We start from the raw sequence: 27656 nt of genomic DNA, 5'->3' as shown, positions 1-27656 counted from the left end.
GTGGTTATGTGTTGGTTTGGAGAGAGGGTGGTGGTGGTTATGTATTGGTTTGGAGAGAGGGTGGTGGTGGTGGTTATGTATTGGTTTGGAGAGAGGGTGGTGGTGGTGGTGGTGGTTATGTATTGGTTTGGAGAGAGGGTGGTGGTGGTGGTGGTTATGTGTTGGTTTGGAGAGAGGGTGGTGGTGGTTATGTATTGGTTTGGAGAGAGGGTGGTGGTGGTGGTGGTTATGTGTTGGTTTGGAGAGAGGGTGGTGAGGTGGTTATGTATTGGTTTGGAGAGAGGGTGGTGGTGGTGGTTATGTATTGGTTTGGAGAGAGGGTGGTGGTGGTGGTTATGTATTGGTTTGGAGAGAGGGTGGTGGTGGTTATGTATTGGTTTGGAGAGAGGGTGGTGGTGGTGGTTATGTGTTGGTTTGGAGAGAGGGTGGTGGTGGTTATGTATTGGTTTGGAGAGAGGGTGGTGGTGGTGGTTATGTATTGGTTTGGAGAGAGGGTGGTGGTGGTTATGTGTTGGTTTGGAGAGAGGGTGGTGGTGGTGGTTATGTATTGGTTTGGAGAGAGGGTGGTGGTGGTGGTGGTGGTTATGTATTGGTTTGGAGAGAGGGTGGTGGTGGTTATGTATTGGTTTGGAGAGAGGGTGGTGGTGGTGGTGGTTATGTGTTGGTTTGGAGAGAGGGTGGTGGTGGTGGTGGTGGTTATGTGTTGGTTTGGAGAGAGGGTGGTGGTGGTTATGTGTTGGTTTGGAGAGAGGGTGGTGGTGGTTATGTATTGGTTTGGAGAGAGGGTGGTGGTGGTGGTGGTGGTTATGTGTTGGTTTGGAGAGAGGGTGGTGGTGGTGGTGGTTATGTGTTGGTTTGGAGAGAGGGTGGTGGTGGTTATGTATTGGTTTGGAGAGAGGGTGGTGGTGGTGGTGGTTATGTATTGGTTTGGAGAGAGGGTGGTGGTGGTGGTTATGTATTGGTTTGGAGAGAGGGTGGTGGTGGTGGTTATGTGTTGCTTTGGAGAGAGGGTAGCTTGGCGGTGGATGGGGTCTGTAGGGGTGGTGGTGGTGGTTATGTGTTGGTTTGGAGGGAGGGGTAGGGAGGGTAGCTTGGCGGTGGAGGGGGGTCTGTAGGGGTGGTGGTGGTGGTTATGTGTTGGTTTGGAGGGAGGGTGGTGGTGGGTATGTGTTGGTTTGGAGGGAGGGGTAGGGAGGGTAGCTTGGCGGTGGAGGGGGGTCTGTAGGGGTGGTGGTGGTGGTTATGTGTTGGTTTGGAGGGAGGATAGCTTGGCGGTGGAGGGTGGTCTGTAGGGGGTGGTGGTGGTTATGTGTTGGTTTGGAGGGAGGGTAGCTTGGCGGTGGAGGGGGGTCTGTAGGGGTGTATCTTCATCAGGACATGTATCTCTTCTCTCAGTCTCTGGATCTCTAGGCGCTGCAGCTGGATGATGCGGTCCCCTTCGTCCTCCTCATTCAGACGGACCACCATGTTACTGGGGTTGGCCCTGGGAGACAGCAGGGCTGGGTATAGGGACCAAATACAGAGTGAGATCATGCAGGAGTTACTTTATTGGGAAGTAGAAGTAGACCAATAGGACTTTACCCTAAATTCTTAGGATTTACCCCAAACAACGTATGCCTTCTTGGGATGAAACAGTGACCAGACACCCACTTCTTAAGCACTTACAGTTGGAAGTTTACATACACCCAAGTCAGAAGTTTACATACACTTTAGCCAAATACATTTAAACTCAGTTTTTCACAATTCCTGAAATTTTATCTTCGTACAAATTCCCTGTCTTAGGTCAGTTAGGATCACCACTTTATTTTAACAATGTGAAATGTCAGAATAATAGTAGAGAGAATTATTTATTTCAGCTTTTATTTCTTTCATCACATTCCCAGTGGGTCAGAAGTTACATACACTCAATTAGTATTTGGTAGCATTGCCTTTAAATTGTTTAACTTGGGTCAAATGTTTCAGGTAGGCTTCCACAAGCTTCCCACAATAATACCTCATGATGCCTTCTATTTTGTGAAGTGCACATGTCGCTCCTGCAGCAAAGCACCCCCACAACATGATGCTGCCACCCCTGTGCTTCACGGTTGGGATGGTGTTCTTCAGCTTGCAAGCCTCCCCCTTTTTCCTCCAAACATAACAATGGTCATTATGGCCAAACAGTTCTATTTTTGTTTCATCAGACCAGAGGACATTTCTCCAAAAAGTACGATCTTTGTCCTCACGTGCAGTTGCAAACCGTAGTCTGGCTTTTTTATGGCGGTTTTGGAGCAGTGGCTTCTTCCTTGCTGAGCAGCCTTTCAGGTTATGTCGATATAGGACTCGTTTTACTGTGGATATAGATACTTTTGTACCCCTTTCCTCCAGCATCTTCACAAGGTCCTTTGCTGTTGTTCTGGGATTGATTTGCACTTTTCGCACCAAAGTACGTTAATCTCTAGGAGACAGAACGCGTCTCCTTCCTGAGCGGTATGACAGCTGCGTGGTCCCATGGTGTTTATACTTGCATACTATTGTTTGTACAGATGAACGTGGTACCTTCAGGCGTTTGGAAATTGCTCCCAAGGATGAACCAGACTTGTGGAGGTCTACAATTGTCTTTCTGAGGTGTTGGCTGATTTCTTTTGATTTTCCCATGATGTCAAGCAAAGAGGCACTGAGGTAGGCCTTGGAATACATCCACAGGTAAACCTCCAATTGACTCAATTATGTCAATTAGCCTAGCAGAAGCTTCTAAAGCCATGACATAATTATCTGGAATTTTCCAAGCTGTTTAAAGGCACAATCAACTTAGTGTATGTAAACTTCTGACCCACTGGAATTGTGATATAGTGAATTATAAGTGAAATAATCTGTCTGTAAACAATTGTTGGAAAAATGACTTGTATCATGCACAAAGTAGATGTCCAACCGAGTTGCCAAAACTATAGTTTGTTAACAAGAAATTTGTGGAGTGGTTGAAAAACGAGTTTTAATGACTCCAACATAAGTGTATGTAAACTTCTGGATTCAACTGTATATGAATATAAAAGTTATTATACAGACCATACACACAGTGACACCCAGTGGCTAGAAATATGGACGCTCTACCTCAAAGAAAAGTTCAGGGAACTTAACTCAACCAATCTTTCCAATGAGTAGAACGCTGCACTCTATTCTCTTTCCTGTAAATCAGAGAGATGAGAGAGAAAGAGAGTCACCTTTGAGTGTGTTGGTCTGCTTCAAGTCCTTCTTTCTCATCAGACTCTTGTAGTCATGGACCTGGGAGCGCGCCAGATGCAGCTGCCGCTGCAGGTCGTTGACCTCACTGATCAGAGTCACGTTCTCCTGTAGCAACCAATCAATTATCCAATTAAGCAATCAAGTAATCCAGTCAGTCAATTAGTCCGTCCGTCCGTCTGTCTGACAGCCAGTCAAGGACTACGACATTAAAACGACAAGCCTCGTTTTAGGGTGTCATTATAAACGGGAATGAAACCAAATCCACAAATCATATGAAAATAGTTTTGGGCACACAGACACACTTATCCACCTAACCCAATAGTCCTTTCTGAGAAGTCTCGTCTCTGTCACCTGCATGATCTTGACGTTGTCAGCATGGTGGACCACGCTGTCTTGGGCCAGCTTCCTCTTCAGGGACGCCACGTTCCTCTCCAGGTGGTCCCTTTGCCTAGCGTACTCCCTCTGGACGTTTGGGTCCACACTAACTTTATCCAGCTGAGAGACATGAAGAGCAGCCATTTAAAGAAGTGTATTCGTTCACTTCTTCTTAACAGGAGCACACAGTAGCCAACGCTGTCTCACCACGTCACTCTGCTGTGCGTAGCGGTCGTACAGGTCTCTGATGCTCTCCTTCAGCCTCTTGGGCTCTTGGATGAACCCCACACAGTTATGGAGGTCCGTCTTGAACCTGCGTACCAGGGCCTCCACATCTCTCACCTGAGAAGGAGAAGAAAGGAAAAGTGAGGGATGGAGGTGAGACTGTGGGTGAAGACTGTGGAGAAGGGAGGAAAAGTGAGGGATGGAGGTGAGACTGTGGCTGAAGACTGTGGAGAAGGGAGGAAAAGTGAGGGATGGAGGTGAGACTGTGGGTGAATATTGTGGAGAAGGGAGGAAAAGTGAGGGATGGAGGTGAGACTGTGGGTGAATATTGTGGAGAAGGGAGGAAAAGTGAGGGATGGAGGTGAGACTGTGGGTGAATATCGTGGAGAAGGGAGGAAAAGTGAGGGATGGAGGTGAGACTGTGGGTGAATATCGTGGAGAAGGGAGGAAAAGTGAGGGATGGAGGTGAGACTGTGGGTGAATATTGTGGAGAAGGGAGGAAAAGTGAGGGATGGAGGTGAGACTGTGGGTGAATATTGTGGAGAAGGGAGGAAAAGTGAGGGATGGAGGTGAGACTGTGGGTGAATATTGTGGAGAAGGGAGGAAAAGTGAGGGATGGAGGTGAGACTGTGGGTGAATATTGTGGAGAAGGGAGGAAAAGTGAGGGATGGAGGTGAGACTGTGGGTGAAGATCGTGAACTTGTCAGACACATTGGGTGACACTGATATTCAGACAAAGATAAAGGCACAAATATAAACGTATGGACCTCTCTCTCTCTCTCTCTCTTGCTACATATACAGTACACACCTTCTGCAGGCCCTTGTGCATTTCCTTGTCAGTGGTGGTGAGTTTGAGCTTCAGCTCAGCGATGTCCAGCTCCCCCTGAGTGTTCTTCTTGTGGAAGGTATCCAGCTCCTCCTCCATCTACAAGTTACCGGAAGCCAATAGCCTTTTTACATCGTTTTTAAAAATACATTTAGCAGACACTCTTATCCAGAGCAACTCAGTTAGTGCAGTCATCTAATGACAGCTAGGCGAGACAGCCACATTATCACAGTCATGGTAAGTAATTTTTTTCTCTCGCATTAAGTAGTTATGTGTGAAGTCAGTGCTAGTAGGAAAATACAAGTGTGAGTGTAGGTAGAGTGTGTGTGTGTGTGGGGGGGTGGGGGGGGCATAGCTTTGATCTCCATATTCTCCACTCTCTTCCACCTCCCTCTATCTCACACAACTGATCTATAGGACTCATCTAACCCCTGATCAACCCTAAATCGATATGGACCCCAGTGCTCATTTCCATGTTGATGAAAAGGGCCTGAAGTTGGCAGGCGCTTTCAAAAAATATCAATGGTGACAAGTACAAAAGTAGGAACTGATTTCTTTTTCTGTGAATATTGAATTTTCATTCTAATCAAAGGGACATTTCAGTTAGCCTACTGTGGACAACCGCCGATAGAATGCATGTATTCAAGGGACATTTCAGTGATGGTTTTCAACAATTTCAAAAATGGCAGTTATCCCGTTAAAGAGCTGATAAAGGAGGAAGAAGAGAAGCCATCTTGTTTCACCTCGTGGATCTGCTCCTTCATCTCCTTGATATCATTCTCTCTGGGCTCTATTTGTTTCTTCAGCTCTTTGATCTTGTAGTCCAGGACAAATTTAAACTTCTCCAGCTCCTGGTTCTTCTTCTTCAGATCATAGATGCGTTTCTCCTACAGTACACAGGAACAGGACAAGACTTTAGCCTAGTCCCAGATCTGTTTGTGCTGTCTTGCCAACTCATTGTCACGCAACAACAATAGGAGTTGGTAAGAAAGCATAAATAGACTTCAGATCTCTGTATAAAGTTATGTTTGTATTCACACTAACAGACTACACATTTAACAGCCATGAGATTTTTATAGTCACTTTTTTCAAGTTAAATTATGTTCATGGTCCTCTTCCAAACTTTGATCCCATGAAATTGATAGGAAATGTAATTTTGTATAGGTAGTTAAACAATAAAAGCCCTTTGGTGATCCAAATCTAAATGTTCGGCTTAACTTCTGGGCAGCACCTCTTAAAGTTCAAATGTATTATCGTTAGAGACAAGCCGAGCAAACCAGACAAGAGAGCATAGGAACAACAGATGCCAAGGTTATTGCTGCTGAGTGTGAATCTTTATTCATGAAGAGGAAGGTGTTTCAAATGAACTGAGGGGATCCTCTTTTGATGCAGAACCATTTTGTTTGAATTTACTCCCTGTCCAATTAGCTGTTTGAAACCGTTTAATCTTGTGTGTGTGTGAGTGTGTGTGTGTGTATGTGTGTGTGTGTGTGTGTGTGTGTGTGTGTGTGTGTGTGTGTGTGTGTGTGTGTGTGTGTGTGTGTGTGTGTGTGTGTGTGTGTGTGTGTGTGTGTGTGTGTGTGTGTGTGTGTGTGTGTGTGTAGGTGGGGGTGATCTTTTCATAGGACAGCATCTGTGACATTTACACACTAATTAAGTTTCCCTGTATGCACAAAGAGCCAACAGAGAGAGATGCAAATGCCTTTCTCCCCTGTCTACCCCTCATAACACTGAGGGTAAAATATGTACATGCTCTTTAAGGGAAATAACAAGCTACAGTGTCTCACACATCAATAGCGCTAACAGCAGCATGCGTGTTGTCAAGGAGGTTTTACGCGCTGGCACATGTTGTGCATGCCTGCGTGCACGTGTGTGCACCTATGCACGTACGCGTGTGTGCGTCTGTGAGTTCGTGCTCACAGAGCAGGTGTCTGAGTGGGATTAGTCATTAGTGGACCTTCACTTCTCAAGGCTCAGTGCTGTTTTGCGCCGGGGGAGTCTTACAGTCACCTCGCCTGGTGTGATGCATGGCACTGGGACTCAGTCAGGATGAATGGCTGGCTGGGGGAGAGGAAACTTTTTGATGGACAATCTATAACAGCGTATGAGTTGACTGTGTTTGATTCTGAGAGAGGGGCGTTGGAACACATTGAACTGGAACACAGTCATACGAGTAGAAAACAGACTGTTGTTCCTTTTCCTCAGTGTTTTGACAGTTTCAGTGACGTCCAGTCACCTGTACCTTCCATGTTTCTGTTCCAAAAGCCTCGCTGCTTTTGGAACAAAACTAACCCTCTCCTTTCCTCGGCATCTTGCTGTACCCCCTGCACCTCTTGAACCCCTCACCCCAGCCACTCACTCACCTTGTCTTGGATGGTCTCGTCCCTCTCCTGGATCGCTTTCTTCAGAGCCAGGATGTCCTTTTCCAAGGACTTGACGATGGCCTGTAGCTTCTGCTGCTCCAACTTCATCCTCTCCATCTCCACGTTGCTGTTGTCTATATCCTTCTGGAGGCTGCTGAACTGCAGTGTGTGTGTGTGTGTGTGTGAGGGAGGGAGGGGTAGAGGAGGAAAATGTCATCAGTCACCAGTCATAACTCATTGTCCCTTACACAACGGTCATATTCTTTTTAGCTTCCATAACCCATAACAAGGCCTCCACATCCAAAACCATATTGGATAGTAAAAATGGCCAGACTTGATCTAGGAAGAAAGGGAAGGAGACAAAAAAAGACAACATATAGACAGGGTGGGACCGGGTGTATAGGACGGCTGAATGTGCAGAGGATCTGATTCAACGTCATCCCTTTCCATTAAAGTGATCCCTGTGATATTGAGTGAGCATGCAGAGGGAGCGCATTAGAGCCTAACTGTGGACAGACGGACATGCCCTGCTTGCAGTCTGATTGGCTGTAATTATGATCTACCACACTGCAGGCTGGGAGAGAAGAGCTGACTGGGAGGTGTGATGAAAAGGCAGGCAGGGGCTAGGTGGGAGAGGGTTGAGTGGGGTGTGTAGGATGGGATGGGACTTGGAAGAAAAGTAGGGGTGAATCTTGCATCCTCCTGTTCTCTCCCCACTTCCTTCTCAAATTATCAGAGGAAAGCGAGGAGAGCGTTGGAGAGGAGCCTCTGATCTTCTCCTCCAATTGCTCTCCTCTTATCCCTCTGATGTTCTGAGAAGAAGGCAAGAGGACAAAAGGACAAAAGGAATCAAGGAAACTTTTGAGAGAGATTGGAGGAGTGGGAGCGAGAAGATCATGTCTCTACCTTCTTCTTCATGATGCCGGTGTCACTCTTCATGCGCATGTTGGTCTCCCTCTCGTCCCTCAGCCACCTCTCGTAGCGGACCCTGATGTCCTGGATCTCCCTGTCCCCATCCTCCTCCATCTGCTTCCTGCTCTCCTCAAACTCCCTCGCCTGGATACGAGACTCCTCCTGGCACTACAGAGGGTAGGGAGGGAGCGAGAAATAAGTGGGAGATGGTAGAACAAGCTTCCCTCTGACACTAGGACAGCAGAGTCCCTGTCCATCTTTCGAAAACATCTGAAACCCTACCCTCTTCAAAGAGTAACTTAAATATTCCCACAGCAACCACCCCTCACCCCCCACCCCCCACAAAAAAATAAACAACACCCTTACCCTTGCCTTTCGTGTACTAATACTTAACTTTGTTTTACCAGTACTGGTTTTGCTGATAGCTACTTTATTTTAAAAAAATACTGAGATGTGGATGTCTCACCTAGCTACACTATACAGTATATATACACTCATGTAGACACCCCTTCAAATTAGTGGATTTGGCTATTTCAGCCACACCCGCTGCTGATAGGTGTATAAAATTGAGCACACAGCCATGCAATCTCCAGAGACAAACAGTGGCAGTAGAATGGTCTTACTGAAGAGCTCAGTGAATTTCAACGTGGCACCGTCATAGGATGCCACCTTTCCAACAAGTCAGTTTGTCAAATTTCTGCCCTGCTAGAGCTGCCCCCGTCAACTGTAAGTGCTGTTATTGTGAAGTGGAAACATCTAGGAGAAACGAAGCGAAGTGGTAACACAAGCTCACAGGATGGGACCGCTGAGTGCTGAAGCATGTAGCGTGTAGCGTGTACCTCGTCTGTCCTTGGTTGCAACACTCACAACCGAGTTCCAAACTGCCTCTAGAAGCAACATCAGCACAAAAACTGTTTTGTCGGGAGCTTCATGAAATGGGTTTCCATGGCCGAGCAGCCGCACACAACCCTAAGATCACCATGCGCAATGCCAAGCGTTGGCTGGAGTGGTGTGAAGCTCACCTCCATTAGACTCTGGAGCAGTGGAAACGCGTTCTCTGCAGTGATGAACCTTCTGGCAGTCCGACGGGTGAATCTGGGTTTGGCAGATGCCAGGAGAACGCTAATTGCCCTAATGCATAGTACCAACTGTAAAGTTTGGTGGAGGAGGAATAATGGTCTGTGGCTGTTTTAGTTCCAGTGAATGGAAATCTTAACGCTACAGCATACAATGACATTCAACGGTTCTGTGCTTCCAACTATGTGGCAACAGTTTGGGAAAGGCCCTTTCCTGTTTAAACATGACAATGCCCCCCATGCACAAAGCGAGGTCCATACAGAAATGGTATGTAGAGATCGGTGTAGAAGACTGGCCTGCACATAGCCCTGACCACAACCCCATCGAACACCTTTGGGATGAATTGGAACGCCGACTACAAGCCAGGCCTAATCGCCCAACAATCAGTGCCCGACCTCACTAATGCTCTTGTAGCTGAATGGAAGCAGGTCCCCGCAGCAGTATTCCAACATCTAGTTGACATGATTCCTAGAAGAGTGGAGGCTGTTATAGCTGCAAAGGAGGGGACAATCTCCATATTAATGCACATCATTTTGGAAAGAGATGTTTTGACAAGCAGGTGTCCACATACTTTTGGTCATGTGGTGTATCTTAAGATGAACGCACTAACAGTTAGTCGCTCTGTATTTAAAAAGAAAAATGTGATCGAGAAAGAAAAAGGGAAGGCGAAAGAGGTAGCAAATCTCTCTCTACAGAGTTAAATATTAAGGTGATTATGCAGGCCCTGTGGAGAGCTACAAAGGGGAACTTAGAGTCAATGGTGGAAGGTTGGGAAGGCCCGTCAACAGTATACTTCTCCATGTACTATTTAGATTCTTTTTTTTTGTATTTTTTTTTGTTAATTTCAGCAGATGCTCTTATCCAGAGCGACTTACAATAAAGAGTGAGGCCATACATTCCTATACTGCCCCCCCCATGGGAATTGAACCCACAACCCTGGCATTGCAAGCGCCGTGCTCTACCAACTGAGCCACAAGGGATGAAGGACGAAACTGTCAAGAGTACTTGAGCAGAATATAAACTATTGAACTGAAACTGCCCACTCAGAATGGCTCTGTTCTAGACATAACTTTACTGGGGAAATACTGGGGTCATTCTTACATGAGAAGTCTCGTTTTGCTACTCTCTCTCGGGGATATGGTCGCTCTTTGCGCTTTCTTTTTTAATCTAGAGTGGTCGGTATCTCAGCGCAAATCCATGCCGGGGATTTCTATTCTGCTCTCTACAGGGCGGAAGACTGTGACTCTGTGTGCGCTGCACAGTTCCTTCAAGGACTTCCTAAACTGGGCCCTGAGCAGAGAGCTGCTTTGGACTCGGACATTACTCTGCAGGAACTGTCCACTGCAGTTATACAGATCTCCTCTGGTATTCATGGTTTGCCATCAGACTTTTTACACATGTTTCTGGGAATGTATTGGGTGGGGGGGGATGAAGTGGGTGGGAATGTATTGGGTGGGGGGTTGTATTGGGTGGGGGAATGTATTGGGTGGTGGGGGGATGAAGTGGGTGGGAGGGAATGTATTGGGTGGGGTGGGGGGGGGTGAAGTGTTCTGTGAATCCTTCCAGGAGGGTTCTCTTCCAGTGTCTTGTCAACTTGTTGTGCTTTCGTGATTATTTCTTGAGTATGACATCTGAAGGCTAAATGGTAATGTGATGTATTGTAGTGTGGGGTCTTTACCCAATAAAGGGGATCTTAAAATATTCTCTCTCTCTCTCTCTCTCTCTCTCTCTCTCTCTCTCTCTCTCTCTCTCTCTCTCTCTCTCTCTCTCTCTCTCTCTCTCTCTCTCTCTCTCTCTCTCTCTCTCAGAATGAAATAATGAGGTGGTTATGCAGGCCCAGTGTTGCGCCCCCCACATACCCCACCCCGCCACTCACACCCCCATTAGCAATGATGAGAGTTGACGTCGTATTTCCTTAAAGATTCCGTAGACATCCTCGATTGGAGAACCTGGTGCTCCGATATTCATTTGTCTCTTCGCTTCCAATCAGTGTCACAGCAGGGAGGAGAGGAGAAAGGGAGGACAGAAAGGAGAGGGTGAAGGTTGCCGCTAAATGCTTGACTAGACTACATCGCCTTGAAGTAAAGCCAGGAGTTTTTCCGGACCACATGATCTGACCAGGGAGAACTCTGGGCGCTAACCCCAGGTTATTCCTGGTGAGGGGAAAAAACAGGACCCTATCTGTGAGGACACTATATAAAGCCGCAAATCCCACCTCCAAACGTCCCCATACAACCCGTTGACATCCTAGTATCCACTACCTGCTCCAGCACCAGTAGTTTCTCCTGCATCTTTCCCTCGTAGTAGAGGGTGAGCTCCTCCAGGGCAGCAGTCTTGCTCTCGTCCATCTGCTGCAGATGCTTCTCGTAGTCCTGCTGCATCTGCTGAGACTTGAACTGCAGCTCCTGGTACTTCTCATATTCCAGCATCAGCTTCTGACTGTTGGCCGATTCTAGGGGAACGCAGAGAGAGACAGAGAAGATATCCAATGAGGACCTTGGATCAAACACAGTCAATGCTATCATGTGCTGCTGTCAATGTACACACTGCAATGGGAGTCATTCAAGTCTCATTCAAGTCTCTTGACTACAAACTTAAAGGTCACTTTTGTTTTCTTCTGAAAGATGGACAAGAACTGAGAATAGCATAGAATAGAACAGAATAGAACAGAACGTACCCATATCCTGCAGCTCTTTTGAGTGTTTCTCCATGACCTCGGACATGGTCTCCTGATTAGCTACCTCCATATTGTCTCTCTCTGTCTTCAGGATCTGACGGGAGAGATGGACAGAGGGATGAAGAATGGTGGAGAGGAATATCTCTGCACATGCACCTCACTGAGGTGTTCACCTTACGCCAGCCCAGCCAGAGCCACTTTCAATTCTCATTTCCATGTATCGATCTAGCAGTAGCTCTTATCAAGGCCGACTCTTACAAGGCAAAGTACACTCAGTGCATACCATAATGAGAGTAGAACACTTTTGAAAGTTAAACCGTGTTAAAAGTATTATACTGAGCTACACGCTTAGAAAAAAAGGTGCCAAGTAGAACCATAAATGGTTCTTCGTTTTGTTCCTTTTTGCTGCTAGGTAGAACCATTTGCAGAAGGTTCTACCTAGAATGTTCTTTATAATCAACCATTCATTGTACATGGAAAGACATAGATATTTAAACAAACTATTCTGAAAATCACCCTTCATTAGCGCATGCTGTGAAATATGATATATGGTTCTATGTAGAACCCCTCTTGCCTTACAAAGAATTATCCTCCAAAACGGTCCCTTAGGATGTTAAAGGTTCTAGGTAGAACCCTATCCCCCAACAAAGAACTCTTTTGTGGGACCCTTTTGTTCCAAAGACAGTACAGTACAGTAAACAGACTCAGAGTTATTTGGTACAAGGTAAATCAAATGTTGGGGAGACCAGGGGCAATTGAGACCACTTGAACTAGGCCGATCACTTTAAAAAAAAAATATATATATATATATATATATATAAGGAACGTACAATACATCTGTTTCAGTAACAATAGCTGGGGTCAAATGTAACTCCTGAAAAATAAACCAAATACATTCACTTAACTTTAAAAAGAAACTAATGTTTATGAATTATCATAGACATAAGTAATGCTTTTGAAATAAATATTATTATTTATATATACGCCCACAAAAATACTACAGTTTACTATAGAATACTACAGTACTTACAATAGACATCTTTAGTAAACTGTAGAATACTATACTACACCCTGCAATATCCCTCAATCATGTCAGTGGAGGGTGCTGAGTGGACAACAGCTCATAATAATGTCCGGAACGGAGCAAATGGAATGGCATCAAACACCTGGAAACCTTGTGTTTGATGTACAGTATTTGATACCATTCCACTGATTCCTCTCCAGTCGTTACCACGAGCCCGTTCTCCCCAATTAAGTTACCACCAACCTCCTGTAGATCATGTGTAGTACTAACAACAGAATGTTGTAGTATACTGTAAAGCAGGTATTCCCAAACTGGGGAGTACATTTATATTTTCCAACGGGGCTATACATTTGGGTGAGTTCTTTTTCTTGCCTGAGTAGCCTCGTTTCACTGCCAAAAATCAAACGAAACCATCAAGTGTTCAGCGAAATAACAACACAATGTCAAATACAGGAAGCCAAGTCAAATAATTAACATCCAATCACATTAACCGTTACTCTCTCGCAGAAATTTTGAAAACGAAACATGACAATTTTAAAAATAAGACACAGGAGTTTTTTTAATTGTAAGACATGTATAAAAGCAACAGAGACCATTAATAAGAAGGGGTTAGAAGTGTCTTATATGGTGAGCTACCGAGTGGCTAGGACAGGCAAGCCCCATACTATTGTGGAGGACTTAATCCTTCCTGCTACCGCGGATATGGCTGTGACAATGCTGGGGGGAAAAGGCCCCAAAAAACTATACAGACAATGCCTTCATCAAACAACACTGTTTCACAACGCATCAGTGACATGGCAGGAGATGTTTTGAAACAATTACTGCTTCGTATACGAGCCAGTGAATTATATGCGTTACAGCTGGATGAGTCAACAGACGTGGCGGGCCTGGCACAGCTCCTGGTGAGTGTCCGTTGCATTCATGGGGGCTCAATTAAGGAAGACATCCTCTTCTGTAAATCAGGACAACATGATAGGATATTTTTAAAGTACGGGACACCTTTGTGACATCAAATGGACATTGGTGGTCAAGATGTGTTGGTATCCGTACTGATGGCGCAAAAGCCATCACAGGGAGACATAGTGGAGTGGTAACGCACGTGCAAGCAGTTGCTCCCGACGCGGCAGCATCCACTGAGAGGCTCTTGCTGCCAAGGGAATGCCTGAGGTCTTATTGTCAGGACCGGCCGGGGGAGTGGGCAGCGTTCGTGCCCTGGGCAGAGATGGCCCAGAACTCGCTCCGCCACTCCTCCACTAACCTCTCCCCCTTTCAGTGTGTACTGGGGTACCAGCCGGTTCTGGCTCCTTGGCTCCTTGGCATCAGAGTCAGACCGAGGCTCCTGCAGTGGACGACGCCGCCCACCTTCAGCGCGCCATGCTGTGCCAGAAATCCGGCGCAGACCGTCACCGCAGTGAGGCCCTGGTGTTCACAGGTGTTCACCGGTCTGGCTCTCGACCCAAAACCTGCCCCTCCGCCTGCCCTGCCTGAAACTGGGCCGCGGTTTTTGGGGCCATTTAAAGTCCTGAGGAGACCGAACGAGGTGAGTTACAGGTTACAGCCCCCCCCCCGATTACCGTATTAACCCATTGTTCCATGTGTCTCTCCTCAGGCCGGTGGTGGCTGGCCCGCTCCAAGAGTCTGAGGTGCGGGAGGTTCCTCCGAGGGGGCCCCGGCGTACTCCGTTCGATCCATACTGGATTTGAGGCGTCGGGCAAGGAGACTTCAGTACCTTGTGGACTGGGAGGGGTATGGTCCGGAGGAGAGATGCTGGGTTCCGGTGGAGGTGTTGGACCCTTCAATGCTGCGGGAGTTCCACCGTCTCCGTCCGGATCGCCCCTACGCCTCACCCACCCGGTCGTCCCGGAGGCCGGTGTCAGCGCGCTGCTGGAGGGGGGGGGGGTACTGTCACGACTTCTACCAAAGTCAGTTCCTCTCCTTGTTCGGGCAGTGTTCGGCGGTAGACGTCACCGGTCTTCTAGCCATCACCGATCCACTTTTCCATTTGTTTTGTCTTGTTTTCCCACACACCTGGTTTTCATTTCCCACATTACGTGTTGTGTATTTAACCCTCTGTTCCCCCCATGTCTTTGTGTGGTATTGTTTGTTTGTAAGTACTTGTGCACATGTCGACTGGTGCGCGTCAGGTTTTGTACCTAAGCTGTTATTTTCTTGATGCTGTTGGTTTTGGAACTAAACTGCTCCGCCTATTACTAGTTCTGCTCTCCTGCATCTAACTTCCCTGCCCTGGTCCTATAAGAGCTCTTTTGTATTTACTATAGGGTTTTTGCGGACTGTAGTATTTTGTAGTATTTACTATAGGGTTTTTGCGGACTGTAGTATTTTGTAGTATTTACTATAGGGTTTTTGCGGACTGTAGTATTTTGTAGTATTTACTATAGGGTTTTTGCGGACTGTAATATACTGTACTATTTACTGTAGCGTTTTTGCAGACATTACTGTAGTATTTACAATATTATTTTTGTTATATTATCTTCAACATAGAAGTGGAGGCTTTCTCCTTGAGGAGAAACTCACACTTATTCTTATATTTAATAAATGTATCGTATAGTGTGTGTGTGTGTGGCAGGCTTACAATGATGGCAAAAAACAACATTTGAGAGTGCTAGAGGGGGTACGCAGCTGGAGGTTTAGGCACGGGACTATAAAAACAGTGAATACTATAGTATTTATACCATAATACACTATAGTATTTTTTTCATGTGAGTGTAACCAATATTTACAGTAACATCCTTATTTCCGCATGGTCATTCTGTTCCTCTCAAAACATTTGAATAGTCTGATGGTGCCCAACTGATATTGGGCTCACAAGTGGCACAGCAGTCTAAGGCACTGCATGTCAGTGCTAGAGGTGTCACTACAGATACCCTGGTTTGAATCCAAGCTGTATCACATCTGGCTGTGATAGGGAGTCCCATAGGGCGGTGCACAATTGGCCCAGGTTTGGCTGCTGTAGACTGTCAATGAAAATAAGAATTTGTTCTTCAACTGACTTGCCTGGTTAAATGGAAATATATGTTTATCACCTCTTTGGCAATCTATAGTTTAAAAAAAAAAGTATGTCACGCCCAGACCTTAGAGAGACGTTTTATTTCTCTATTTGGTGAGGGTGTGATGTGGGGTGGGCATTCTATGTTTTGTATTTCTTTGGTTTTAGCCGAGTGTGGTTCCCAATCAGAGGCAGCTGTCTATCGTTGTCTCTGATTGGGTATCATACTTAGGTAGCCTGTTTTCCCACCTATGTTATGGGATCTTGTTGGTTTTTTTTTTAGCTCTGTGAAGCCAGCAGAACGTGACGTTCGTTATTCCGTTTGTTATTTTTGTTTGGTCTTCTGAGTATTAAAGATCAAGAACACTTACCACGCTGCACCTTGGTCTACTTCTTCAGACGATCGTCACATATAATTAATGTGTAATTCGTACAATCCTAAAGTTAATAACTTTTTTTCATCTGCTTGGCTAGGGTTTATTTTAACACTGCATTACAATTGCCACCAACCCGGTAGCAATGACAAAATCTCATGTGCCTAGCAAGGGACAACAATAGTGACATGTCCAACATTTCAATGTCAATGTTTAGCCAACATATAGTGATGAAAATGACGATAGTTTGAATTCTTGAACATTAATGCTCAAGACAGTATAAGAAAAATGCAGCAGTCGTAAAAACCACTTTCACCTGCAAATAGTGAGGGAGAGAACCTAAATGGGCATGTGCTGAGATAGTTTCATCACTCTAGCTTGTTTCTGTTTGGAGAAATTCAAGGTCCCTTTTACAATTGCCCCCGGTCTCCCATACTAGTTCATACCATATTAGTGTTTATCTCAGAGCTTATTTACCATCTAAATGTAGCTTCATTACTCTAATTTACTAAATGAATTTAATCAAATTGATGAGTACTATCATGCCTGCTCTCCCTCCCTGGCGCTCGAGGGCGCTATTACTTTGTTGAATGCCATCTCCTATATCTGTCTGTTTCTCAGTTTGATCGCTGTGTCAGCATTACTTTTGTTATGTTTCCCCTGTCCAGACGCTGTCCTTGTTTGTTTCATGTCGGTTATTTATTAAAATGAAGTACTTTATTTAGTTAAGTTGTTTAAAACCTGTTAAAGATAGGGCTGACTACTGCCCCCTTTGGAGGAATTGCGTGCCCATAGTAAACAGAAAAAAAATCTGTCAAAAATTGTTAATATATGCATATAATTATTATTATTGAATAGAAAACACTCTAAAACTTCTAAAACCGTTTACATTATGTCTGTATGTAAAGCAGAACTCTCAGGGCAGCCATTCTCCCAAACTTTCTCTTGTCATCAGAAAAGTTGGCCCAACTTTGATGTCATCGCCCCACCCTTCCCAAGCAGCTACAGACCCAGGAACAGTTTCTCTGTCTTCAGCGCGATGTCTGCTTTCAATGGGGCTTCTCATTGTGAGAATCGCGTGCTCACGAGACTTTTGGCGACCTTCCGGTCACGCGAAAAAACAGGTACTCTCATTCGCGCCTCGGCTCCAGTGCTCTCTTTCTTCCAGGATTGACTAAACGATGTGTGTGTTTCTGTTCGTGCTAAGGATTGTTGTCCACCTTTATAACATGCTAAAGCTTGATTCTGAACTTAGTTTGACCAGTTTAGTCGACATATAATATGTAATTTTGACGTTTTGGTGCGCATCCACTTGAATTTTGGCTGCATTTCAACCGAAATATGTCGCGTTTGATAACCTAAAGACACAGACTTCAAAACTAAACGCTGTTTTTGGTAAGTATAATTCCTTCCAGGTCTTCTGATGGAAGAACATCAAAGGTAAGGGAATATTTATGTGGTAAATTTGGGTTTCTGTGGACTCCAAGATAGAGGAGACATAATGCTAATTTCTGAGCGCCGTCTCATATTATAGCCTAGTGAACGAATTCTGTAACGTTAAAAATAAATGTAACACAGCGGTTGCATTAAGAAGAAGTGTATCTTTCTATCTATATGTAGAACATGTATATTTAGTCAAAGTTTATGATGTGTATTGCTTGTTATCTGACGTTATCTGCCGGTGCTATCGTCATTTCTCAGGACATTTGAGTAGCATTTTTTGAACAATGCGTCATTGTAAACAGAGATTTATGGATATAAATGGCATATTATTGAAAAAAACATAAATGTACTGTGTAACATGTTCTATTACTGTCATCTGATGGAGATTTTCAAAAGGTTAGTGCATTATTTTTCTTTTAATCCTGCGTTTGTTGATTGCATATTTTGTTCAACTTGGCTATGCAAATTAGCTGTGTTTTCGGTGGTGGTTTGACATAAATATATGCTATGTTTTCGCCGTAAAACATTTTAGAAATCTGACTTGCTGGGTAGATGAACAAGGTGTTTATCTTTCATTTGAGCTATTGGACTTTTTAATGTGTGGAGGTTAAATATTTCTAAGAATATTTTTGCGTTCCATGCGCCACCTTCCAGCTGAACGTGGGAGGGGGTCGTTCCCAAATGGGAACCCTAACCCGTCAACAGGTTATTGTAGGTAACTGATTATGCTTGAAGCCCTGTCTGTCTCGCCTGTATGTTGGTCTTGAGCGACTCCATCTGCCGAACAAACGTAGTTGACAGCTCCTTGGTCTTTTCGTTGTAGTTCATGTCCTTCAGACGGAGCTGGTACTCATTCTCCATCTTCAGCTCCTCCACACGTGTCTTCAGCTCTAACATCACCTGGTTCTGTTATAGGAGGAGAGGAGGTAGTGAGGGAGAGAATGAGCGAGGGACAAGGTAGAGAGAGAGAAGAAGAGTAGTAGCAGTGAAGTGAAGTGAGTGTGAGAAGAGAGAAAAGTAGGCATGAGAGCAGGGGAGGAGAGGGGGAGGAAGAGGAGGACAAGAGGACAGGAGGACAGGGATAATGTGATTAATCAGGTTAGAGTAGGAGTGACCATGGCCCTCGCAAACCTACAATAATGGAACACACCCAACCCATGTATCAAGTCAGTGTAATGCTACAAAAATCCCCATGGTGGGCTACCTTCTCCTCCAGGTCTGACTTGGTGATGAGGATCTCCTCAGCGTAGGTGATCTCCTTGTCTCTCTTCAGGCCGCGGCCCTCCTTGTCTATGATCTTCCAGATGAGCAGACAGCCGTCCTCAGAAACCGTCAGTAGGTACTGGTCATCAAAAGTGATCACCATCTGAACACAGAGAGGACACACACTTCAACACCTCCGTTCAGTGCATTCGGAAAGTATTCAGACACCTTGACTTTTTCCACATTATGTTACGTTACAGCCTTATTCTTAAATGGACTAAATAAAACTTTTCCTCGTCAATCTACACACAATACCTCATTATGACAAAGCAAAAGGCGATTAGAAATAATAAAAAACTGAAATTGAGCTCAGATGCATCCATTGATCATCCTAAAGATGTTTCTACAACTTGATTGAAGTCCACCTGTAGTAAATTCAATTGATTTGACAATATTTGGAAAAGGCACACATCTGTCTATATAAGGTCCCACAGTTGACATTGCATGTCAGAGCAAAAACCCAGCCATGAGGTTGAAGTAATTGTCCATAGAGCTCAGAGACAGGATTGTTTCGAGGCACAGATCTGGGGAAGGGTACCAAAACATTTTTACAGCATTGAAGGTCCCCAAGAACACAGTGGCCTCCATCATACTTAAATGGAAGAAGTTTGGAACCACCAAGACTCATCCAAGAGCTGGCCACCCGACCAAACTGAGCAATCGGAAGAGAAGTGCCTTGGTCAGGGAGGTGACCAAGAACCAGATGGTCACTCTGACAGAGCTCCAGAGTTCCTCTGTGAAGATGGAAGAACCTTCCAGAAGGACAACCATCTCTGCAGCACTCCACCAATCAGGTCTTTATGGTAGAGTAGCCAGATGGAAGCCACTCCTCAGGAAAATGTACATGACAGCCCGCTTAGAGTTTGCCAAAAGGCACCTAAAGACTCTCAGCCCGTGAGAAACTGAATGCCAAGCGTCACATCTGGAGGAAACCTGCCACCATCCCTAGGGTGAAGCATGGTGGTGGCAGCATCATGCTGTGGTGATGTCAGCGGCAGGGACTCGGAGACTAGTCAGGATCGAGGGAAAGATGAACAGAGCTAAGTTCAGAGAGATCTTTGATGAAAACCTGCTCCAGAGCACTCAGGACCTCAGACTGGAGTGAAGGTTCACCTTCCAACAGGACAATGACCCTAAGCACACAGCCAAGACAACGCAGGAGTGGCTTCGGGACAAGTCTCTGAATGTCCATGAATGGCCCAGCCAGAGCCCGGACTTGAACCCGTTCGGACATTTCTGGAAAGACCTGAAAATAGCTGTGTCGCTACGTGCCCCATCCAACCTGACAGAGCTTGAGAGGATCTGCAGAGAAGAATGGGAGAAACTCGCCAAATACAGGTGTGCCAAGCTTGTAGGGTCATACCCAAGAAGACTCAAGGCTGGAATCGCTGCTAAAGGTGTTTCAACAAAGTACTGAGTAAGGGGTCTGAATACTTATGTAACTGTGATATTTCAGTGTTACATTTTTTTATACAAAAAAACAGTTTTTGCTTTGTCATTATGGGGTATTGTGTGTAGATTGATGAGGGAAAAACTATTTGAATCATTTTTAGAATAAGGCTGTAATGTAACAAAATGTGGACAAAGTCAAGGCGTCTGAATACTTTCCCGAATGCACTCAAATCAATGGCCTTTGCCATCAATCTTGAATTCAGCGCGTCATCAAAAATCAAATCAAGTCAAATTTTATTGGTCACATACACCTATTTAGCAGATGTTATTGGTCACATACACATATTTAGCAGATGTTTTTGCGGGTGTAGCGAAATGCTTGTAAAACAGGTTGTGTCGGTTTTTCTGTTGTTGTGGTTCAAATTGTGATGCGTTGTGGTGTAGTGTTCCATTGCAATGCACAGCATTTTACTGTTTTGTGAAGGTATTGCAAGTCTTACCTTGGTGACAGGTGAAGAGTGGGCCTGGTACTCGATCCAGTCCTTCTGGGTGGACAGGGGGTACTTGATGGCCCTGATGGTTCCGATGGAGGTCCCAGTGAAGAGCGTGCGCCCAGAACGGGACATAGCGATGGTGGTATAAGCCACATCTTCAGCGGGCACTTCACGTAGGATCTGACAGAGAGAGAGAAGGGACAGCCAGGGGATGAGGACACAGTGGATGTGCATATAAAGGCTACCAATGTTTTATTTATTTAACCTTTATTTAACCAGGAAAAGCCCATATAAAGGCTACCATATAAAGACTACCATATAAAGACTACCATATAAAGACTACCATATAAAGACTACCATATAAAGACTACCATATAAAGACTACCATATAAAGACTACCATATAAAGACTACCATATAAAGGCTACCATATAAAGGCTACCATATAAAGACTACCATATAAAGACTACAATATAAAGACTACCATATAAAGACTACAATATAAAGACTACCATATAAAGACTACAATATAAAGACTACCATATAAAGACTACCATATAAAGACTACCATATAAAGACTACCATATAAAGACTACCATATAAAGGCTACCATATAAAGACTACCATATAAAGACTACCATATAAAGGCTACCATATAAAGACTAGCATATAAAGGGTACTATCAAGGGATGGCGAGAAACAAATGCAGCAGAGGTAAAGTGAACATTCATGAATAACATTAGCGTTATTATGCCAGCCTCACCCAGGAGTGTACATGTACATTTTTAAGTAGAACTAAGTTACCCCCGAGGGACTCATTTATTGAAGTGGATATATTCTGTCGGTGAAAGTTGTTTACTTCACCAACACTTGGAATACAAATAGCCTAATGGGGAAGGATGAAGGCATCCAACATCCAACAAAACCACTGATCTATTCAGGACTGGATAAAAACTCTTCCAAATTGAGATGTTTATGATTGTTGTGGGTTCTTCTCTCCAAAGCTCCGGCAGCCCAGAATAACTCAAAGGGCCTCTATCTGACGGACTGTATCCTCTTTCCTGATTAGTTTCACAGACTGTCAGAAAGACGGCCGTCAACTCTCTGGCCCCAGTCATTATGACGGAGAGGGAAACACTATTTATTTCCCTTTCAGAACTTCACTTCACACAGCTGGAAACTGACACCATCCAAAAAAATGTGATGAAGAGTTAAGGGAAATAAAATATGAACTCAAAACAGTCAGCATAGTACCGCTCTCGAAGGAAACTTCTGCGCACTAAGAATAAGAAGATACTTTAGAACTGGCTAATAAGTTATAACTGCACCCCTCAATTATTAAAACCATCTTATAGCTATTATTATAGCCAGATCCTCAAAATGTTCTACAGTTGCACCATCGAGAGAATCCTGTTGCATCACCGCCTGGTATGGCAACTGCTTGGCATCTGACCGTAAAGGCGCTACAGACATCCAGGACCTATATACCTGGTGGTGTCAGAGAAAGGTCTCAAAAATGTCAAAGACTCCAGTCCCGGCAAGCGGTACCGAAGCGCCAAGTCTAGGAGCAAAAGGCCCCTTAACAGCTTCTACCCCCAAGCCATAAGACTACTGAACACTTAATCAAATGGCCACCTGGACTATTTACATTGACAACCCCCAACCTTTGTTTTTACACTGCTGCTACTCGCTGTTCATTATCTACGCAGTCACTTTACAAATGACCTCGACTAACCTGTACCCCTGCACATTGACTCGGTACCGGTACCCCCAGTATATAGCCTTGTTATTGTTATGTAATTTTCTTGTGTTACTTCTTTATTTTTAATTTTTTTTTTTACTTTAGGTTATTTAATAAATATTTTCTTAACTCTATTTCTTGAACTGCATTGTTGGATAAGGGCTTGTAAGTAAGCATTTCACGGTAAGGTCTACTACACCTGTCGTATTCGGCGCATGTGACATTTTTTGTTGTTGATTTGATTACAAGACAAACCTGATATAATTTCATAGCATCATTATAACTGACTATATCTCAAAACTAATATGCAGTTGTCCGAGTATCTGACATTTCAAATCAATTTAAATCTAATGTTTTATATCAGCAGTTGTCAAGAGAAGCTTTACAGTAACCCAGCCTAGACCCCAAAGAGCAAGCAAAGCAGAAGCAATGTACAGGAAAAACTCCCTAGAGGGAAGAAGCATGTCACTTTTTGGAGGGTCTCACTTGACAGGCCTGGATCTCTTTCAGGGTACAGTCGTTCCCCACGGCGAAGATAGTCTTGGCATCAGGGGAGATGGTGACGCTGGTGTAGCTGCAGGACTTGAGGACGCTCTCCGACTCCCGCTTGCTGGTCAGGGTGTTCCACTCGTACACAGCCCCCTCCATACCACACGACACCAGCCTGCTGTCATCACCACTCCAGGCTATGGAGCGCACCTGTAGATGGTGACAGGCGAGCCTCAAACAAAATACCCACTTGCGGTCACGTTATCTCTGCGAGGTGAACTGACCAGGAAAAACTTAAAGCTATAACTAGGGCCAAAATGTATTTCCTGGTCAGGTCACATGGCCAGGAACTGTTGGCCTGAGGTGAGGCCTACTGGAACTGTGGTTGGTCAAGCGGCTGCCAGATGTGGGCGAGAAAATATGCCGGAGGCGGGCTGCTCGTGGGCTAGTTAGAGCTTGCTAACTAGGGTCTTACTCTCTGATGATGAATCACACGGTAAACCATCAGTGCCCTCCCCCAGTGTACCATTCCTAACCTTCCCATTGTGTCCTTTGAGGTTGACGACGTTCTCGAACGTGGTGGTGGAGTAGATGTGGATGATGTTTCCATTGACCGCAGCAAACAGGTGTCCTCCGTGACTGAAGGCACACTAAAAGGAAAAAGCATACAGTACACTGCAAGAGCTGGAATGGCTAGAAATCAATGTTTGAGTACCAGTGATGTTCAGCTATCGACAATGAGGCACTGTTGGCACTGAGAACTCTTCGTTCTGACCTCTCTACAGGCTCGCACGGTGAACTCCTTGAAGGTCCTGACGTCGTCTATGAGCAGGTTCATGAGTCGCAGCTTGTCAGAGAAGCCCACCATGACAAACAGGCCAAACGGGTGGAGGGCGATGCTGAACGCCTCCTCCTGGAACTCCTTATACAGCTCGAGGGTGCTTGTGGGGGAATGGAAAGGAGACAGACCTAACAAAGGCTTTAAAAAACAGACCTAATAAAGGCTTTAAAAAACAAACCTAATATAGGCTTTAAAAAAGAGACCTAATATAGGCTTTTAAAAAAACAACTCAATATAGGCTTTAAAAAACAGATCCAATATAGGCTCTAAAAACAGATCTAATATAGGCTTTAAAAAACAGATCCAATATAGGCTCTAAAAACAGATCTAATATAGGCTTTAAAAACAAAGATAATATAGGCTCTAAAAACAGAGCTAATATACGCTTGAAAAAAAACAGACCTAATATAGGCTCTAAAAACAGACCTAATATAGGCTCTAAAAACAGACCTAATATAGGCTCTAAAAACAGACCTAATATAGCCTCTAAAAACACACCTAATATAGGCTCTAAAAACACACCTAATATAGGCTCTAAAAACACACCTAATATAGGCTCTAAAAACACACCTAATATAGGCTCTAAAAACACACCTAATATAGGCTCTAGAAAACTTAACAGCCAGCCAATATTTTTTTTCCCTCAGATATACTGTAACTAACACTGTAACTAACATTCAGTGTCTAAAACAACAAAGGAGCTGAGTTAATCATCACAGGCTGGGACACTGTATAGACTTGACATTAACTCCAGGAAATCTGTATTAAAAGGGATTGTGAATCCCGCAGCTCTTACTTGGTCTCAACGTTCCAAATGCGTACAGACTGGTCCAGGGAGCAGGTGGCGATGATGGGCTTGCGGATGCAGACGGACAGGCCGGTGATAGGCCCAGAGTGGAAAGAGTGGGACAGGAACTCAAACTGGACCTGCTCCCCCTTGCACATCTCTGCAGAGGACAGGGTGATACTGTAGAGCTGACCACGATCTGTGCTGGTCACTACTGTCTCCTCTGATGGACTGATGACCAGAGAGACGATCTGCTGCTGCTCTGCATGGCTGGGCTCGTGACTGCACTGGTCTGGGGGGATCTGAATGGAACACATACATGAACACACACACACATATACATGCACACCCAACACAGTTACATTAATACAAAACACACAAGCATAAATACAAAGGCAGAGACCTTATCAGAAACCTCTTTACAAATAGTCTATTTGTACAGAAGGTGCGTAGATTTGCAGTATACAGCTCGCTTGAGTGATTGTTATAGTTTGGTGAAATACATTCGGTCACCCTGATCTCCCTGGTCTTCCTGTAGTTGTCCTTGTCGTCGGTTCTCTCAAACAGATACACAGTCCCAGGACCGGCCGAGCAGGCAAAGCCCTTCGAGTAAGCTGTGATGACTGTAACCCGTGGCAACTGAGGGGTCTCTTCATCATTTCCCTCTGCACTGTAAAACATTTCATTTGTATTATTATTTTTACGGCATTAGGTAACATACACAGACGGTAACATACACAGACGGTAACATACACAGACGTTTCAGCTTTCACCTTCTTAGGTGTGCAGGCAAAACGAAACACAGCAGGCATGGAAATTGTGTGACATCTGTTCTGTGCCCTGTGCAATGAAAGAAGTTGCCCAAACTGGACTCTAACTGCCTCTGTGGTATGATATCCAAGAGCACTTTAGATTGGTCTAACTTTCCAAAACAGCTCATTTGGTAACATTTTATTTCATGGTAGATAGGTAGGTTATTACTGTGTCAGCACAAGCCTCTCTCCTTATTTTTTTTTTTAATTTTTAATTTTACCTTTATTTAACCAGGCAAGTCAGTTAAGAACATATTCTTATTTTCAATGACAGCCTAGGAACAGTGGGTTAACTGCCTGTTCAGGGGCAGAACGACAGATTTGTACCTTGTCAGCTCGGGGGTTTGAACTCGCAACCTTCCGGTTACTAGTCCAACGCTCTAACCACTAGGCTACGCTGCCTACCTGTCTGGGTCCTGTGGCATGGTGGTCTTGGTGGTCACACTCATGTCCCATCGGAGGTCTCCAGACTCAAACACCATCAGCCTCCCAGCTTCTGTCCCTGCAATCACCCTCTCCTCAGACATCCAGGCATGGGATAGGAAGTTATGAGTCTCTTGCTTATGGAAGGCGGACTGCTTCAGAACCCCCTCTGCATAGCGGAACAGCTTGAAGACCCCATTCCCACTCACACAGATCTGGGTGTTGTCGTATGGGTTAAAGCTGACCTGGAAACATAGACAGTGCCATCATAATATAGTTTTTGAAAGTAAATAAGTATGTGTGTGATCAGCTACAGAGTGAATACTATTACAGAGTAAGGAGCAAGGACCCGGAATGCGATTTGTTGCCTTACCTTACCTTACCTCGGTGCTGGGGCCCTCCCTGGGTGCACGTTTAGTTTTTTGTCCTAGCACTACACATCTGATTCAAATAATCAAAGCTTGACGATAAGTTTGCTATTTGAACCAGCTGTGCAGTGCTAGGGGAAAAAAAACTAGAGACCCACCATGACAAACAGGCCAAACGCCCCCCCCCCCCTCTCTGGGTGCTTGTTGGGAAACCCTGCCTTATCTATGGAAAAATAACACTGCAATTTTGAATGACCACACTTATCATTCCACATCACCATTTCCTTGCCCAAGGACTCCCTGGCCCCAATAACAAGAGAGCAGTCCGACATCACCTGGTTGACTGGATTAGTGGCCACAGTGGTCTTCACCATGGCCATGACCTTCTGCTTCTCCCACATCCAGTAGAAGAGGGTGTAGTCTGGCGCTCCTGATTGGCCAATGAAGTACTTGGAGTCGGTGGAGAAGGCCATGGAGACAAACTCCTGGACATGGATGTCCCCTCCATTCAGCACCTTCCTCTTCCGGCTCTGCTCGTGCTGCAGGTCGTACACCGTAATGGTGGCCCTCTCTCCACGCTCCGACACCGCCAGGTAGCGGCGGTTTGAGCTGATAGCCAGGGCATACATTCCCTGACTCCTCTCCAAACCTAAGGAGCAAAATCAAAGATAAATCACAAAGACAACATAACTGGAAGAGGGATATCTTTAACAGGTTGTTAACAGCAACAACAAAAAAAGTATGTCAGGTTTAAATTTGTCTATGAATAGATTTCAGAGAAAGTGATGTAGTGTCAGAGACACTAAACAACTATAACACACCCTGACCCTAGCCATATTGTTGTACTCCTGAGATGCGAGCATGCAGATACCTGGGATGAACCTCTGCCATTTCTGATCAATGTTATAACGAACACAGTTGTTCCCGGATGGGAAGATGACAGTCTGCTCATCAAAGTAGAACAGGTTATTGGCCACGCCCCTCTGCAAACCAAAGCTGTAGTGGCACTGGGCCACCACTGCAGACATCAGAGTGTTGTCAAATCAAAGCTGCCAGTGAAAGGACAGAAGAAGAAAAAACTATTTCAGAAGGGTTTTGATCTTAAAAATATGGCAAGCAAAACTCTTAAGGACACTAATTAAATTATTTAAGACCATATTGATCCTTTTCACTTTGATCTGAAATTGCGCTATTGGACCTGCACATTTACATCTACAACTCCTGATCTACAATAGGCACATTTTTATAGCCTTACCTGGAACCATACATTCAACTTTGAAAAGTAATTATTCTTATTTAACTAAGCTACTTACCTTTATTGGGGAAAAAATGGTTGATTCCTCACAACTCCTTATCCATTATTTATTTTTTAAATCATTGATACATTCAGAGACTAACATGCTATGTTTTTTCCGAGGCGTGGAATATAATGTAATATGAATAGAATGTTATTGTTACATTCTATCACTATGGAAAAGCATTCATACAATGCGTAATTACATAATAAAAAAAATAATATAAATGA

The 27656-nt window shown here is 44.7% G+C and overlaps 1 protein-coding gene across 1 annotated transcript; it reads right to left on the bottom strand.

Moving 5' to 3' along the window:
* Window positions 1-1113: 1113 nt before the first annotated feature.
* LOC118358626 (cilia- and flagella-associated protein 57-like) lies at window positions 1114-27166 on the bottom strand. The gene is made up of 21 exons (XM_052481155.1): window positions 27003-27166; window positions 26410-26780; window positions 25746-26008; window positions 25042-25198; window positions 24538-24830; window positions 23676-23841; window positions 23437-23550; window positions 22898-23110; window positions 20678-20851; window positions 18727-18888; window positions 18273-18428; window positions 11675-11768; window positions 11259-11449; window positions 7915-8088; window positions 7009-7167; window positions 5389-5532; window positions 4628-4744; window positions 3802-3936; window positions 3571-3714; window positions 3198-3324; window positions 1114-1499 (listed from the first exon to the last, which is right to left on the bottom strand). Exons 1-21 carry the CDS (start codon window positions 27157-27159, stop codon window positions 1306-1308), a joined length of 3705 nt encoding a protein of 1234 aa, XP_052337115.1. The 5' UTR covers window positions 27160-27166; the 3' UTR covers window positions 1114-1305.
* Window positions 27167-27656: the final 490 nt, after the last annotated feature.

This window comes from Oncorhynchus keta, chromosome 26 (genome assembly GCF_023373465.1).
Source record: "Oncorhynchus keta strain PuntledgeMale-10-30-2019 chromosome 26, Oket_V2, whole genome shotgun sequence".
Taxonomy (NCBI): Eukaryota; Metazoa; Chordata; class Actinopteri; order Salmoniformes; family Salmonidae; genus Oncorhynchus; species Oncorhynchus keta.
This window is presented reverse-complemented; position numbering and strand designations above follow the sequence as displayed.

Coding starts and splice junctions, on each gene's coding strand:
- LOC118358626 (XM_052481155.1), bottom strand. CDS start 27,159: ATGTCTGCAGTGGTGGCCCAGTGCCACTACAGCTTTGGTTTGCAGAGG. Junction 8,089..11,258: donor AACTACTGGTGCTGGAGCAG/GTAGTGGATACT, acceptor TACCCTCTGTAG/TGCCAGGAGGAGTCTCGTAT. Junction 3,715..3,801: donor ACGCACAGCAGAGTGACGTG/GTGAGACAGCGT, acceptor CATGTCTCTCAG/CTGGATAAAGTTAGTGTGGA.